The sequence below is a fragment of the Echinops telfairi genome, unplaced genomic scaffold (assembly GCF_000313985.2).
Source record: "Echinops telfairi isolate 266 unplaced genomic scaffold, ASM31398v2 ScPeMD7_7469;HRSCAF=8507_0, whole genome shotgun sequence".
Classification (NCBI taxonomy): domain Eukaryota; kingdom Metazoa; phylum Chordata; class Mammalia; order Afrosoricida; family Tenrecidae; genus Echinops; species Echinops telfairi.
In genome coordinates this window covers 85,780,955-85,797,608 of record NW_022111372.1, presented here as the reverse complement: position 1 = coordinate 85,797,608, position 16,654 = coordinate 85,780,955, and the positions used below count along the sequence as shown (strand labels likewise).

The 16,654-nt window shown below is 37.5% G+C and overlaps 1 protein-coding gene across 2 annotated transcripts in view; it reads left to right on the top strand.

Annotated features, from left to right (window-relative positions):
- The window catches only part of SPINK5 (serine peptidase inhibitor Kazal type 5), a 79,938-nt gene that overhangs the window by 53,333 nt on the left and 9,951 nt on the right, over positions 1–16,654 (top strand). For both annotated transcript variants that reach the window (XM_045284745.1, XM_045284744.1), the window contains exons 24-33: positions 1,595–1,722; positions 4,230–4,302; positions 5,548–5,675; positions 6,696–6,771; positions 11,815–11,942; positions 13,120–13,192; positions 13,795–13,881; positions 13,986–14,113; positions 14,954–15,047; positions 16,231–16,361. In XM_045284745.1, the coding sequence (XP_045140680.1) occupies positions 1,595–1,722; positions 4,230–4,302; positions 5,548–5,675; positions 6,696–6,771; positions 11,815–11,942; positions 13,120–13,192; positions 13,795–13,881; positions 13,986–14,113; positions 14,954–15,047; positions 16,231–16,361 (1,046 nt within the window). The remainder of the gene's footprint in view (positions 1–1,594; positions 1,723–4,229; positions 4,303–5,547; positions 5,676–6,695; positions 6,772–11,814; positions 11,943–13,119; positions 13,193–13,794; positions 13,882–13,985; positions 14,114–14,953; positions 15,048–16,230; positions 16,362–16,654) is intronic.

Below are 16,654 nucleotides of genomic sequence, written 5' to 3'. Positions count from 1 at the left end.
CACCCAGTTGGCAGAAGTCTATGGATGACAGTGAAGCCCCAATTCCATTTGAAGAGTCCCCATGCAGACTAAGCCTCCATTGAACTCCCTCAGATCACTGATTGGAATGTGTGTAGTCAACCCTCAGGCAGCATTGGGAAATAGATAACTCCAAACATAGCGAGGTGAAAATTCAACATTTTATCACTTGTTTTCCCTTTAGACCTATTTTTCCTTCGATTATTCCCTCTTTGAAAAAAATATAAACTTAATGGCATATACTTCAAATATTGCACAATTTAATCATTTGATCATATTAAGAAGAGCTGTACGGTCATCAACACAATCAACTTCAGAACATTTTCTTCTCATACTCATTGTTGTTAGCTCTCCATTGCCCTCCCCCAATCCTACACTGTAATGCTCCTAGGTAATTATTAATCTGTTATTGTCTCTATAGATCTACCTACCCTAAATGTTATATACCAAAACATACAAAGCACAGCAGGAAGCAATCAATCACACACACCCAACAATGACTATACAAAACAGAGAAAAACTCCAATGAAAAAGAAAGCAGAAAACATTAAAATTGAAACATCTTCCTTAATTGATTTTATAATGCTCTCTATCTCATAGTAAGGCTATTCACATCCCTAGACTAGATTCAGAGAAGATTCACCAGAGGCCTAATCCATGTGGGGATCATGCAAATGGATTTTAGGGTTCCATAGTGTGTTCTATTCTCTGTTATCTTCTGCTTTCTCTTGGATTGTGCTTGTGTGTGTGTGTGTGTGTGTGTGTGCTCTATTTTACTGACCCTGTTAGAGGGTGGTGGTGGTATGATTTTACTAATATGATATCTAGGATAGGTAAGTTATAGTCAGTTACTAGAATAATAGTTCCTTAGGGTTATGGAAAGTGAGGTTGGGAGTAATGGTAAGTCAATCATAATGAATACAAGAATGAAGAAAATGTTTTAAATATTGTGGTGGTACTTGCTCAATTTTTTTAATGTTTTTAAATCATTTAATTGTATGGTATGTGAATTATATGCCATTCAAACTGTTAAAACAGATTGTCTATCATCCTTCATACCTCCTTTTTATAATTTCATACTTCTCCCCGAAATCTCCTCTTTTTAGCTACACAATATATCAGGAAAATTTTTCTCCAACTGGTCAGGTAGTAAATACGTTAGGCTTTAGGCTCATCAAGTCTCTGTTGTAAGTATGCAATGCTGCCCTTGCTGTGTGAAAGCAGCCATAGACGCAGTGAGCGAACAGGTGAGTTTGTGTTCCTATAAAATGACATACATATTTATAAGAGACAGCGGGCCCAATTTGGTCTATGGGTATATTTGGCATAGTTTGCTGATCCTTATTTTACACTATTACATCCCAGCCAAATTTATAATATCCCTGTGTAGAAACTTAAAAGCTTGATTAGTAGTCAATGCAACTGACTTTATTAGAATAGGAATGATTCTTTCTAATATTATTTTCACGGGTGTAACTTTTTAAGTTATATTCCTTGATTTTCACTTAAATTGAACAAGCTTTAGACTTCAGTAAGCTAAGTAATCCAGGAGACGTTCTCGCTTCTCCCATTTCAGGATCAATGTGCTGAGTTTCGGGAAATTGCAAAGAATGGAAAACTCAGCTGTACTCGGGAGAGTGACCCTGTGCGAGGAGCTGACGGGAAATCATACAACAATAAGTGTACCATGTGCAAAGAGATCATGTAAGTACTGAAGTCAGCCACCATGTTTTAAAGATAATCACATACTTATTAAAGGCTAATTCTCATTTTTTATGACGCCTTCTATAAAGTTTTTTGGTTAATTCCTAAATTTTGTCTCTTTCTCTTCTATCACCTAGGGAGTAAGGAACTCTGTCAATAACAACTGATCAAGTGACTGATTCTATCCTATTTTCCATCATAACTGACCTCAAACTACCATTATCGTAGATAATTGTTCCTTAGAATACCTTTTGAATTGTTGACCAACAAAATTGTAAAGAGCTGTTATTTTGTGTGTGTGTGTGTGTGTGTGTGTGTGTGTATGTGATATGTTCAAGGGACTTGAAAAGGTTCATGGACAGATGGCATTACATGATAATGTAACTTTCCCACAAACTTTCAAAATACCCATCATATGAACACATATGTTGCATATTCTAGGGCCTATTTCTTCTCTTTATTTTCCCTTGATAAGTGGCATGGAATCAGAAAGGTTTCTGATACAGTTCAACTACTTCTGATTTATTTACCTTGAGCAGCATAATGTCTTAGTCTCATTTGTAAATTGATGAAGTTTCCTAAGTGACCTTGAAGGATACTGGTAATTCAAAAACTCAACACCTCCAGTACAATGGCATCAACTAGACATGTTCTTAATACTCTTCTCCCAGTACCTGTTCTTTACTACCCTCCCTCCCATTAAGAAAGCAGAAGAGGCAAAAGACAGAGAGAGAGGAGATGGGAAGATGTAGGTAAGGAAGAGGGAAGGAAAGAAGCAAGCAAGAAGGAAGGAAAAACTATAGATAATCACAGTAAAGTTTTGTGTATAAATAGAATCTAAATGATGCAATGTACAGGTGGAAAAAACCCTGGGGATTAGAATACTTGGTAGTCTAAAGATCACATGGGGTGTAGACTTCAGAGTTGAAAATGAAATCCAGTCATTGGTCTAGTATTTACATCTAAAAGTTCCTTCAAGAGAAGCAAGATGTCAGAGTGGAGCAATGCTAGAGTTTGGGCATCAGATATCTATAGTTCCATGTTCTTGGGCAAGTCATTTTTCTTCCTTAGACTTCAACACGCTGCCAGTTAGACGGTTGATTTCAGTGAACATAGCCATGTGGCGTTTTGTTTGAGCGAGAAATGAGATGAACTATGTAAAACTGTTAGCACCATGTCTTACACAAATTAGGTACATAGAGACTAGAAGGTGTCCCTCGCTATCATTATATTCAGTAAAATAGTTACTGTTGCTGTTATTGTTGGGTGCCACTGAGCTGGTTCTGATGCATAGCAACCACAGACCGAAACATTTCCCAGTCCTGTGTCAGCCTCACATTGTTTGTTGGAGCCCTTTGTTGCGTTCACCATGTCCATCCATCTTGTCGAGCGTCTTGCTCTTTTTTGCTGACCTTCTTTGACACCAAGTCTGATGTCCTCCAGATCTCTTCTGATAGCATGTCCAAAATACTTGAGATGGAGCTCTCCCTTCGTCTTTCTAAGGTTCATTCTGGTTCTATTTGGTTCATTCAGTCATATTTGACATTGTCATTAATATTACTACTAGAAGATTAGCTTTATGGTGCTTTAACAACAATACAACATTTGCACAAATAATATTATGAAGAAAATAATTTAGGTATAACTCCATACCTGTTATTTTTTCTGTTTTAAACATTAGTAGTATTACATTTTGTGGCATAATAACATGATTCTCTGATACAGAAAAATATTAAGGCAAACTTTTTCTCATGTTAAATTTTTTGTATATGTTACAAGATATCTAGAGTATTTTTCTAAACTATAAATGAATGTCAAACCATTTTGAAAATGATCAATAATCAGTAGTTATTGACTGCTTTATTATGTGAAAACACACTCTCTGAGGCACTGAAATGCAAAACGAGTTAGACAATATTCCTCCCATGTTGAAACTATGATATAATGTAATAGAACACAGGTAAAAGACAGATAAACAGATATCTAATAAAAAGATTTCAAAACAAAAAAGCCCTCTATCATCGAGTCAATGCTGACTCAGAAAGACGCTACAGGGCAGGATGGAACTGACCCTGTGGGCTTCGGCGACTGTAACTCTTTATAGGGGTAGAAAGCCTCATCTTTCTCACAGAGGGGCTGGTGGTTTCGAACCGCTGACCTCATCATAGTTGGCATGTAGCCATCACACCACCAGCGCTGGATAAGGCAGTATTAAAAACCATATGACAATGTAAGACAACTGAAAGGGATGATGTTCAAGGGAAGGCTGGGCATTTGAATGAGGCTGGTATAAAGTGGGGAGTTTGTGATACTGGGATTGCTCTACCTGGAATGTATACATTGTGATGAGGCAGTTTCTTACATAAGGGTCTTAATTACTGAGCTGACTACTCATCCCTGGGAGGTACAGAGAAGCTCTTTTGTAGGAGATGGTTTAGAACACATAAACTCTATTACTCTTTCCAACTCTGAGTACATATTAACACGTTGTCTCGACTCTTTTCTAGTGAAAGAGAAGCAGATGAAAAAAATAAAAATTCTGGCTTTAGATCAAATGGAACTGAATCAGCATCCAAAAAGGTAAGCGATTTGCTTGTTTTGTCAAGAGTAGTATTTCTGTAATCTATGCTTGGCCATCAAAAATATGGAAAGAAAATGTCATTGTGGCCAGTTAAGATCTTACCCTTAGATGATGAGAAGTCATGATTAAAATCACTGGTTAGCAAGAATGGTCATACTTGACTATACACCGAAAGGTTTTAGGTTGATCCACCCCTCTGTGCCACAGAAGAAAGGCCTGGTGATTGTTTCTATGGTGTGATAACCTTGGAAAACTCTGAGGAACAATTCTACTCAAATCCATGGAGGAAGAATTGATTAGACAACAATAGCTTTCAGTAGCTCAGTCAGTGTGAAAATCTTATAGCAAATGGCAATGCTTTAGTCTAACACTTAGGAAGCACTTTTATAAATAGTTCTTTATTTAACTCTCAAAAGCCAGGTGAATTAATAGGTGGTATTTTCATAGGCAGTTAAATGCTGCTGTACACTTTATGCTGTTGTAACAAATCGCTGGAAAGCTGGTGACTTTGAGCACACACAGTCAGGTTTGCTAATCTGAGGAGGCTGACATTTTAGATCACACTGAATTAAATCACAGATTCAGTAGGGGTTCATTTCTTTGTTTATAAGGAAGAACATATTTTCTTCCCTTTCTAGATTCTAGATGTTGTCTACATGCTTTGGCTCCTGCTCCTTCCATATTTCACACCATAAATGACCCGAGTATTTATCATTCCATATCTTTCTGAATTTTGCCTGGTGGCAGAGTGTTTAAATATTAGCCTGAGATCTGCAAAGTCATCAGTTCAAAACCACCAGCAAGCCCACAGAAAGAAAGAGGCCTTTCTACTCCCATAAAGGGATACGGTCTCAAAAACCCACAGGGGCAGTTCTACCCTGTCCTGTAGGGGAGCTATGCCTCAGCACCAACTCGATGGCAGTGGGTTTGAGTTGAGTTTTCACTTACAGACACTCATGCTTCCATTGGGCTCATTCGCATACTGCGGAATAATCACATCTCAAGATCAAGCGATTAGCAAGCATACTCACCGCTTCAACTTTAGTTCCTCCTTGTCATGTAAGGTACCATATTCATAAGGTTCAGAAGTGGAACATGGACATCTTCATTGGGCCATTATTATGTCTATAACAAGCTTAAGGGACTACTAACTTTTCTAATTCTCCAATCAAAATATTCTAATTCTCAAACCCAATAAAATACTATGTGAACATGGCATTTACAATAAATTCTCTCCTTTTTAGGGTATGTGTGATGAATATAGAGGTCAAATGAAAAATGGAAAGCTAATCTGTACTCGGGAGAGTGACCCTGTTCGGGGTCCAGATGGCAAGACACATGGCAATGAATGTGCAATGTGTAAAGAACCACTGTGAGTATTTTGTGAAAGATTTAAAAAATACAATTTATTTTATTTTGTTGTTGCAATATACACATAGTGCATACACCCATTCAATAATTTCCACATGTCTAATTCAGTAACGTTGACTATGTTTCTGAATAATGCAAACAACCTCACTCGCTTTTTCTAAGAGTTTGCATTATTAACATAAATTACTTATCTAATATTTTGAACTGCTGTTCCCAATTTGATTCAATAAAGATAGGTCAAAAAAGAGAACAGTGCTCAAAGGCACTTTTTATGCACCCATGGGACATCCCCACAAATTAGCCTAATAATACAAATAATGCTTCTATTCTACCTCCAAATGTATTACATAGTATTTGGAGTCTCAAAGGTTGTAACTGATCATCTATGGTATAACAATTGGTCTGTATTCATGTGGAGCAATGGAGAGTCAGAAGAGGAGAAGGAAATAGAAGGTGGAGGCAATTGCCTCCTTGAACACCTGCCTCCTTTGCCCAGTTACCAGGACTGTTACTGTTATTGAACACTTTGATAAAAAATTCTATAGATTGATCCTGGTCAAACCAAACCAACAAAAATCACTGTCATCGAGTCAATGCCAAACTCATGGCCAACCTATAGGACAGGATAAAACTGCCTCCGTGAGTTGCCAAGAATATAACTATGGAAGTAGAAAGCCCTCTCTGGTGGTTTAGAACTTCTGACCTGTGGTTAGCAGCCACGTAACCATTACATCATCATTGCTCTAATGCTGATCAAAAGAGGGAAAATACAGGACAGAACTTCAATTCTCATAGACTCTAGGCTTTCTAGTGTCATACAGGCCGGATAAAGATCTGAATCAACTTGCCTGAGATAATATTTAAATCCTCAACATTAACGGACTATTTTAGTCTTAAAAATACACTAATTATCAGTTATTGGTTTGAGGAAAATGATGGTATTTTAAATTTAGATATTGTAGTAGTTAATAAGCTATTTGGTTACTTTGATTAATAATGGTCTTTTAATCTTTTATTTCAGGGAAAGAGAAGCAGCTGAAAAAAAGAAGAAAGAGGAGGACAAGAGTAACACTGGTGAAAAGAGCGATGAAAAAGCGGTAACATATGTTAGACAAATTGATACCTTCAATACGTTTGATTGTTTTTCTACTTGGTCCTTCAATGCCTATTTATGGAATGCCAATTCAATCCCATCATTGTGGATATAATGGTAAACAAGAAAGGCATGACCAGTATTGTAGAGCAAACATCATGGGATTTGATACTCTAAGCACATCAGTTATACAATTATGACACATTTATTGGAACAATGACAATTGCCAATATATTGTTGCTTCTAATGAATTTCAAAAATCATTTTATTGGGGGCTCGTACAACTCTTATCACAATCCATACATCCATCCATTGTGTCAAGCACATTTGTTGTCATCATCATTCTCAAAACATTTGCTTTCTACTTGAGCCCTTGATATCATCTCCTCATTTTTCCCCTTCCTTCTCTACTCCCCTCTCCTTCTTGAACCCTTGATAATTTATAAATTATTATTATTTTGTCATAGCTTACACTGTCTGATGTGTCCCTTCACCCACTTTTCTGTTGTACGTCCCCCAGTGAGGAGGTTATATGTAGATCCTTGTAATCGGTTCCCCCTTTCTATCCCACCTTCCATCCACACTCCCAGTTTTGCCACTCTCATGACTAGTTCTGAAGGAATCATCCGTCCTGGATTCCCTGTGTTTCCAATGAATTTTTGTTCTGAAAATTTTAAATAAAAATAACAAAGCAAACAGACATTAAAAAATAACTAAGAAGAAAATAAGTATCATTGGCACTCTAGATGATAAAATCTTGACTTAGTACTTCACTAACATTGAGAGCTCAATCTAGGTCTTTGCAGCACCAACATTTAAAACATTGTACAATATCAAAAACCTCAAATCAATCCCATTGCCATCAAGTTTATTCCAACTCAGAAAAATCCTGTGTATGGTTTCCTTGACGATAAATCCACAAATGGGAGAAGACGGTCTCATCTTCCTCCCATGGAGCAACTGTTGGGTTTGTCCTATCAACACTGAGGCTCACAGCCCAATGCCTAATCCACAGTTTCACCAGGACTCCTTTTATACAATATAAACTCTCCTAATTTGTTTATAGACTCCAATTTAAAAAGCAAAACTATGAATTTGTTTGGGAAGTATTTCATATTAGGAAAGCAACTTTTTTATTAGGATGATATAATAAAATATAATGCAACATGAATGGCAAGCATCATTATTTTTAAAACCCTTAGGATTTCTGGTACACAATTTGGTAAATGAATAGCTTGAAGAAAAGGCATGATTTAACTACTCCAGTTATCTCTACTGTCCATCAATTTTATTTAAACTCTTAGTCAAAGATCAATTTCATGATATTTATTTTAGGAATTTCAAACAGAAAAGTAAAAAATAGTAATATATCATTAAAATCCATTTTTTATAAAAACAGAACTAAATATACACATGCAAATTAAAATAAGCCTTACAATCAAATGCATTACCAAATTTAATTTTCCTCACAAACTATCCATAATAAAGTTCTAATTTTGCAGTAGAGAAAAACTTGAGTCATTAACTACACATAATTAATAAATAGAAGAGCCAGAGACTGAACCCTTGGACACATATTATAATAAGACAGAACTATTCTATCTTATATTTCATATGCACATAATATCATGGGTACCTTGAAAGATAGTAATTCTAGTAGTTTCAGAAAATGATGATTGTAAAAACAGGTATTTAATTCTAAAGAAAATTTAGAATGCTTCAGATGAAAGTAGTTCTGGGATTGTTTATGAAAAAAATTTATAGAAATAAGGCTAAGTACAATTAAGATGACTCACGGTATTTGCTAAGGTTCTCTTGCCACATTTATACTTTGGCTCATTGGCTTAAAAGAAGCTGAAGACAGAGTTCCATCAATCTCCAAATGATTCCAACAGGGGTCAAATCCAGTGAACTAAATTCCTTTGGCTTCCTGTTAAGGTCTTTATTCTTCTGAAAAGACTCTGAAACTTGTTCTTGATCATAGAGTATCTAAAGCAAATGGAAAAGATGATGAAGTAAAATAGTATATATTCTAAAGCAAATTTTCAAATAGAAAATTTCAATGGGCTGCTAGAGAAGACAGAGTAAAGTGTTATAATGGAATACGCAAAGACCTGGGGTTAGTGAAGCAAAAAAGGAAGAATACTCTCAGCACATATCAAGCTGAAAGAACTGAGGAAAAAATTCAAGTCTCTGGTTGGAATATTGAACGATTACATAACAAAATTGCACATGATGCAGGAAGTATCAACGGAAGACCGAAGGAATATACAGAATCACTCCATGAAAAGGATAGTTGACATTCATACATTTCAAGAAGTAGCATATGAACAAGAGCCAATTGTAGTGAAATCTGTGCTGAAGGCATCACCAAACACTAGGATGTAGGATTTTGTGGAATTTTGTAATGAAATGTGCAAAGATCTAGAGTTAGAAAACCAAAAAGGAAGGATGCGTTTAGCATATCTTAAACTGAAAGAACTAAAAAAAAAATCAAACCTTGCTTGTAATACTGAAAGATCATATGACAAAATATTGCATGGTGGAGGGAACCTCGATCTACTGTGGGTTCCTGTTCACCACCCTCAGGTGTCAGGAAAAGCCTGATTTGAGCTAGATTAGACTTACCTATTTCTACAACTGTGTAAGCCATTTCTTGATAAATCTTCTACATATAACACACACACACACACAAAGAAGGAAGAATACACAGTCACTGGACCAAAACTAGTCAACATTTAACCATTTCAAGAGGTAGTATATAATCAAGAGTCAATGATACTGAAGAGAGAAATCCAAGCCACACTGAAGGCATAAACCAAAAACAAGGCTCTGGGAATTGATGGAATACCAATGGAACTGTTTCACCAAGCTGATAAAGTACTGGAAGCCCTTGCTTATCTATAGCAAGAAATTTGGAAGACAACTACTTTACCAACTTATTGGATTGGATCCATATTTGTACCCATTACAAAGGAAAGTGACCCAATATAATTATGAAATTATCGAACAACATCTTTAATATCACAGGTAAGTTAAATTTTACTGATGATCATTCAGCAACATTTACAGCATTACATTGAGAGGGAGCTGCCAGGAACTCAAGCCAGATTCAGAACAGGATGTGAAATGAAGGTTATCATTGTTGACATCAGAAAGATTTTGGATGAAAGGAGAGAATACCATAAAGATGCTTATTTTTGTTTTATTGGCTTGTAAAGACATTTGACGGTATGGATCATAAAAACTATAAATAATATTGAGAAGAAAGAACCACTCATTGTGCTTATGTGGAACCTGTACACATACCAAGAAAGAGTCATTTAAGCAGAACGAAGGCTTAACATCATGAAAGGTGCGTGTTAGTGTTGTATATTTCACCATAGCGAGTCACTCTGTATGCTCAACAGTTAAGACAAGAAGTTGGACTAGATGAAGAATTCAGATTAGAGGAAGGGTTAATAAAAACCTGTGCTATGCAAATGACACAACTGCTTGTTGAAAGTGAGGAGGACTTAGAGCAGTTGGTGATGAAGATCAAGAATTGCAGCTTTCAGTATGGATTACAACTCAATGTAAAGAAGACCCAAAGCCTCACAACTGGACCAATAGGTACCATCATGATAAATGGCAGCAAGTTTGCAGTCATCAAGGATGTTGTCTTGCTTGGATCCACAAGCCATGTTTGTGGCAGGTGCCAGTCAAGAGATCAAAAGACACATTATGGCACTGGCTAAATCTGCGGCACAAGACCTCCTTAGGGAGGTGAAAAGCATGGCGGTTACTTTGACAACGAGTGTGTGCCTGACCCAAGTCAGGGTATTTCCAATCAAACATACGCATTTGAATATTGGATATTGAATAAGGAAGCCTGAAGACAAATCAACGCATTTGAGTGATAGTGCTGGCAGAGGATGCAGAAAGCCTGGGCTGTCAGAAGAACACAGAGAAAGGACAGCTGGAATGCTCCATTGTAGGTAGGATGGAGAAATCTAGCCTCATGTGCTTTGGACAAAGTATCAGGAGAGACCAATACCTGGAGAAGGACCGCATGCTGGGCGAGGTAAAACGGCAAAGGAAAGACGGACGACACTGGCTGGGACAATGGGCTCAACACAGCAGCAATTATGGACCGGGCAGCACGCAGAGCCACATGAGTCCAAACTGACTGGAGGTCATTTAAAAGCAACACAATTCTTCAGTCAATAAAACAACCAACTCTGTCTTCTTGAAAACGGACAAGAAGTTTCTTCTCTGTTATATAACAACCATTGCGGGGTGGGGCGGAGCAGTGTGGCTTAAGTAATGACTACAACATTGACTTAACTACTGATTGTCTCTGAGACTCAGATTTCTCATCTATGAAAGAGGGATAATGTGTGGCAATCTTATGAGGTTTTCCTAGAAATAAATAGGCATTGCATAGAGCACACAATACAAGTGTTTGGCATATAATATACTTTATAATAAAAATATTTATTCAGGAGCAAAGGTTAAGTTTACATGTTGCTATGTTTTGCCAGAAGAGAGTCTTTCCCTTTGAACACAATTGTCCAATAGGAAACTATCTAAAAATAGAATCATTTGCCTTAACTGCTAGTGAAGTTCCATTGGAGTACACACTTATTTAGATGGATTCTGCTGAGGGCATTCAAACTTCTTAAGTAAATTTATATGGCACCAAACAAAACAAAATGCAGTGCCATTAGGTTGCTTCCTACCTTCGGTGACCCTACAGGACCGAGCAGAACTACCTTTGTGGGATTCCCAAACGGAATGTTTCTGCGTGCAGAAAGCCTTATCTTTCTCATGTGTATCAGCTGATGGGTTCGAACTGCCGAGCTTGCGGTAGTTAATGGTCCAAAGAGAAATCCACTATGCTACTAAGGCTCCTGTGATTTGAATGAACTCCTTCCCGTTCAACGATGTGAGCCCTCGGATTTTATTTTCGCTAGATCTTTTTTCTTTCATATGTTCTCTCATATTAACCTACCATATTTTAAAGGTGCCAACTATGATAATAACCTGTTTTTGCTCATCTTGGCAGGATCAGTGTTATGAATTCCGGAGCCAGGTGAGAGAAGGCAAGCTTATCTGCACCAGAGAAAACGACCCTGTTCGAGGTCCAAATGGCAAGATGCACGTCAACAAATGTGCTATGTGTCAGAGCATCTTGTACGTGTAGAAATTTATTTCTCAATTACATATAATGTGCCAAGTTGTTAGAAAATGTTTCCTCTAAATTTAAAACCTAAGCTACTTGGTTTTGTTATTGTTAATTGCCACCAAGTTGGTTCCAACCCATAGCAACTGTTCACAACAGAACAAAACACTGCCCAGGCCTGTTCTGTCCTCGTGATCTTCTATACCTGAGCCCATTGTTGCAGCTACTGTGTCATCCCATCACGTTGAGGGGCTTCCTCTTTTTCACTTGGTATTACATCTTAACAATGTAAGAAACCACTCCTTACTTTTACAGAGGACAATGTGGCTCCAAAGCACTTTCACAAAACATTTTCATTTTTAGAATTAGTGCCATACCTGGACCCAATGAGACACAAAAGAGTTAGTATATAATAGCAAAATCATTGAATTTAAGTCACCGACTTGTCAATTTAATTGAATGAAATTCAGTTCATGTTGCAGCGCCTCAATTCCCTACAATGATATTGTATCTGTGGTTACGGCCAGCTGCTATCAAATTGCCTTGAACTCACGGCAACCACGTTACAAGAGACAGAGCTACTGCTTGATCTTGTGTCATCTTCACAATCACTGTCATGTTTGTGTCCTCACTGGACACAAGATTCTGTTCTGATCCATGGAGTTTTCAGTTTTGTAAATGCATTGCCAAATTTTCCCTCCTAGTCTGGCTTAGTCTGGATCCATTATTGAAATCTGTTCACCATGAGTTCACCCTACTAATATTTAAGTACTGTTGACATAACTTCCAGTATCATAGCAATACGCAAGCTACCACAGTTCAAAACATTGCTAAAATGGTCGTGGGCATTATAGATGTTGTTGGTAGGTGCTATTGAGCCAGTTCTGCCGATAGAGACCCTGTGCAGCACAGAATGAAACAATGCTGGGTCCTGCGCCATCCTCACGGTGGTTGTCCCTGTTCGTGAGCCCATTGTTGCAGCCATAGGATTATATCATTCTGGATCATAGTTACTATTTGAATTCTTAAAGGTTCATGATTTGGGTGTATATATGAAAATTTCAGCAAACATTTTTTTTTTAGATTTTTGACACAAAAGAGTGCTTAAATAATGTTTAAAATTGGAACCATGCTTATTTAAGTAAGATTTAAAATAACCAGAGAAAATACCCCTGCTTTTTTCTGCAGTGAAAGAGAAGCTAGCGAAAGAAAAAAGAATGATGAAGAAAAATCACGTGCCAAACCGTCCAATGACTCAAAGGTTATTTCTTAATATATAACAAAGTAACTTACTTTTTGTCCTTAACACTTGTCCTTTTTTTGAATGCTGAAGGTGCTAACCTATTTACTTCAAAGATTATTTACTTATTTCTGACTTGGAGGTGTGATGCTTTGCTAGATTTTCATTGAAATTTTCCAAGAGTATGTCTCACTTATTGCTTTAGTCTCTTCTCTTTGGAAAAAAAAGTAGATTGAAAAATAGTGGGAAGAGTTCTTCACCACCTCAGCAATATATTTGCCTCCAAGACTAAATATGAAGTGAGGCTTCAGGTAACTTGTTGGTAATAATTTTAATGACTTGAGTAATATCAAGCCTTCCCTTTAAAATTCTTTCCTCAGTAATTTCTGTTTTCTCCAGATTAGTTTTTCAACATCAATGAATTAATAGTCTAAATGCGTGATCCTGCCTTTTCTCTTTGCTTCTGACTGAAATCTTCAGTCCTTTAATGGTGCTTTCTGTGAGATTGTTCCTCAGTCAAGAGCACACACCTCTTGTGGGAAATGGGGGCAAAGAAAGGTCAAATGAGGGAGGAGACAAGGAGTTCTATCAAGTGCTATTTTGGGTTTTCCTTGCATTTCCAGGATCAGTGCCTGGAAGATGCAAATGAAGTGCCGGATAGAAAGCCTGCAGAGTCTAGACGTCCCTTGGCCTCCCTTGCCAGGAGTGCGGTGAGTCTGAGTCTCAAAAAGAGAGTTCTTAAAATTAAGTTTGAGAAAAACTCCATGTCCTAAAGGCCAAAAGACATGTTAACATTTCCTTCCCCATTGTTCAGGATGACTGCAGCAGCTTCCGGGAATATTCTAGAAATGACCAGCTCATCTGCACCCGAGAGAATGACCCTGTGCGTGATGCTGATGGAAAGTTATATAAAAACAAGTGCTTCATGTGCAGCGATATCTTGTGAGTAAGAGGTCTCATCTTTTCAGCTAACTGGAAGACTGCATTTGTAGAAACTGCTGATAGAACAAGTGGGTGGACTCGTGAATCCACAGCAACCTTGACTTTTGTCTTGAGAGTCAAGAAGCTAAAGTTGAGACCTCGGGATTGTAGAACGTACTCTTGGACTTGGAAGCAGAAACCTGATCTAAGTTCTAACGATGACACTTACTAGTTGAGTCACTTCAAACAGTAACAGCAAATACCCTTCAACTCTTAGGATCACAGTTACAGAAAATTATCCTGGCTCTTTGTTCTGCAATTACATTAAGCCATCAGACTCAAGAAAACAACAAAAATTAGAGAATTTTGTATTCCTAAACACATTGAATCAGAACCTCTGTGCCTATAGAATCTATTTTAAAAAATCATCTACAGGTTATTTTGACAAAGATATCTGAGAACAAACAGAAATGATAGAATGATTGCCAATGAACATGATGGTGATAGTGCTGGTAATGGTGGTCACAAACACAGGACCAGTGAACACAGCAATGACAATCTATGGCTCATCGCTTCACAGCATGCTCTTTGAGACAAGAATTAATGTTAGCCTCTGGCAGGCTAGGAGATCCAGCCTCGAGAAGGTTAGATGTATTAAGGCTAAAATCATTAAGTGATGAAGTATCTAAATCAACTCCTAGTTGTCTAAGCTTTGTTGCTTTGGGGTTCTGGTCACTCTCTGGTAGAATGTTTTATGTTTTTTGTTATGTTTATTAATATTGCTTAACTTCAAACAGATATAAGGAGCTTGTTCTTGTGAATACCAAGTCATTTTTGTTGTTGTTTTGCTTCCTTCTCTAGTAAAAGAGAAGCTTTGGAAAAGGTCAGAACTTCAGAAATGCCAACTCCCACTGAGGCTGCAGAAGAGAGTCCAGATTCCTCCTACCCTTCTCTAGTAAGAATGACAATGTTTCTAAAGCTACCTATCAACGTGCTGCGTTGTTTTGTTTTGTTTTGGTGGTAGGCCAGTTGCAACTTGCTCCACAAATTCCAATTCCACAGAGAAGGCCGGGGAGTGCAGACATAATTTCAGTGCAGCTATCAGTGCTTTAATCTCTGCTCTTTGAGACAGGGAGTCCTTTTCTAAGTCCACTTAGTATATTGTGAAGTTGAAAATAATTGTGTGAGATGAGTGGTCAAATAAGTAGCTAAGTTAGTTAGCTTAGTTAATTAGATACCTTGGTTTTATAACTTCAGGAGACCAGAAATACTTCTCATACTTCCATCTTCACTATACATTCTTTCTCCCCAACAAGTCATTTCCCCCCAAACCTGAGACTATTACTTGTAAAATTCCACCAACCAGCAATTCAAAGAAATTATAACTTTTTTCTACAAAATGCAGTCTGATTGGGCATCAGTAAAAAGAAAGAATGATTTTCAGTTGTTGTTTGCAGAGTTCTTTAAATATTATGTAAAGTAGGCTGTTTACAAAGTATTCAATATCTAGATTTATTTGCCTATTCTATCAATTACGAAAATAGCTATGTTAAAATTTCTAATTAAGTGTGTAAATTGTACTATATTTAAAATTTATATTTTCTTTATGTATTCCACGGGGTCTTTAAGAAAAGTCAGACCTTTCAGCCTACCATTCACTCCACAGGAGAAAGATGTGACCATCAATTTCCATTAAAAATATGGCCTTGGAAACCCTTTGGGACCATTCTGACTCAAAGTGAACCTACAGAATTGCCCCTGTGGGTTTCTAAGACTGTAACTCTTTATGGGAGTAGAAAATCTCATCTTTCTTCTGATGAACAGGTGAGGGTTTCAAACTGCTTACCTTGTGGTTAGCAGTTCATATGTAGCCACCTGCCACCACAGCTCCTTGTTTCTTTTGTAAGGATTAGAGATAAGCTGTTTTATGCACCTACTTAAATGTTAAAAGCCTTTCATCAGGTGACGGACATTTGGGTTGTTTCCACTCTTTCACTCTTTTGAATAGTGCTTTAATGAACATTTACTAACATATGATGGTAGAAACCACCAGTGTTTCATCTCAAGTTAATCTTTGGCCTTGAGGGTCATTGAGTAAATCTGCTGTTTGTTTGCTTTTTTCTTTTTTACTTGTTCAGGATTCTGATATGTGCAAACACTACCGAGTTTTTCCTAAGATGGGTTACCTTTGTCCAAAGAATTTACAGCCTGTCTGTGGTGACGATGGCCAGACATACAGCAATCCCTGCATGCTCTGTCATGAAAACCTGTAAGTACACAATCCACACCAGTGCGTCTTCTGTTCGGAGGTTCTCAATGAGTATGCATCCAAAGCAGTGTACTGATATTAATTTAGCATGTGTTACAATTAATTTAATAATCACCACAACCAAACCAGTAAGTGTATTCCAACTCATAGCAACCCACTGCCATCAAGTGCACTCCAACTCAGACTGGCCCTGCAAACCTGTCCCCGTTTGATTCTAAGATGTAACGCATTACGGGAGTCAAAAGCCTTCTCTCTCTCTCTCTCTGTCTCTCTCTCTCTCTCTCTCTCTCTCT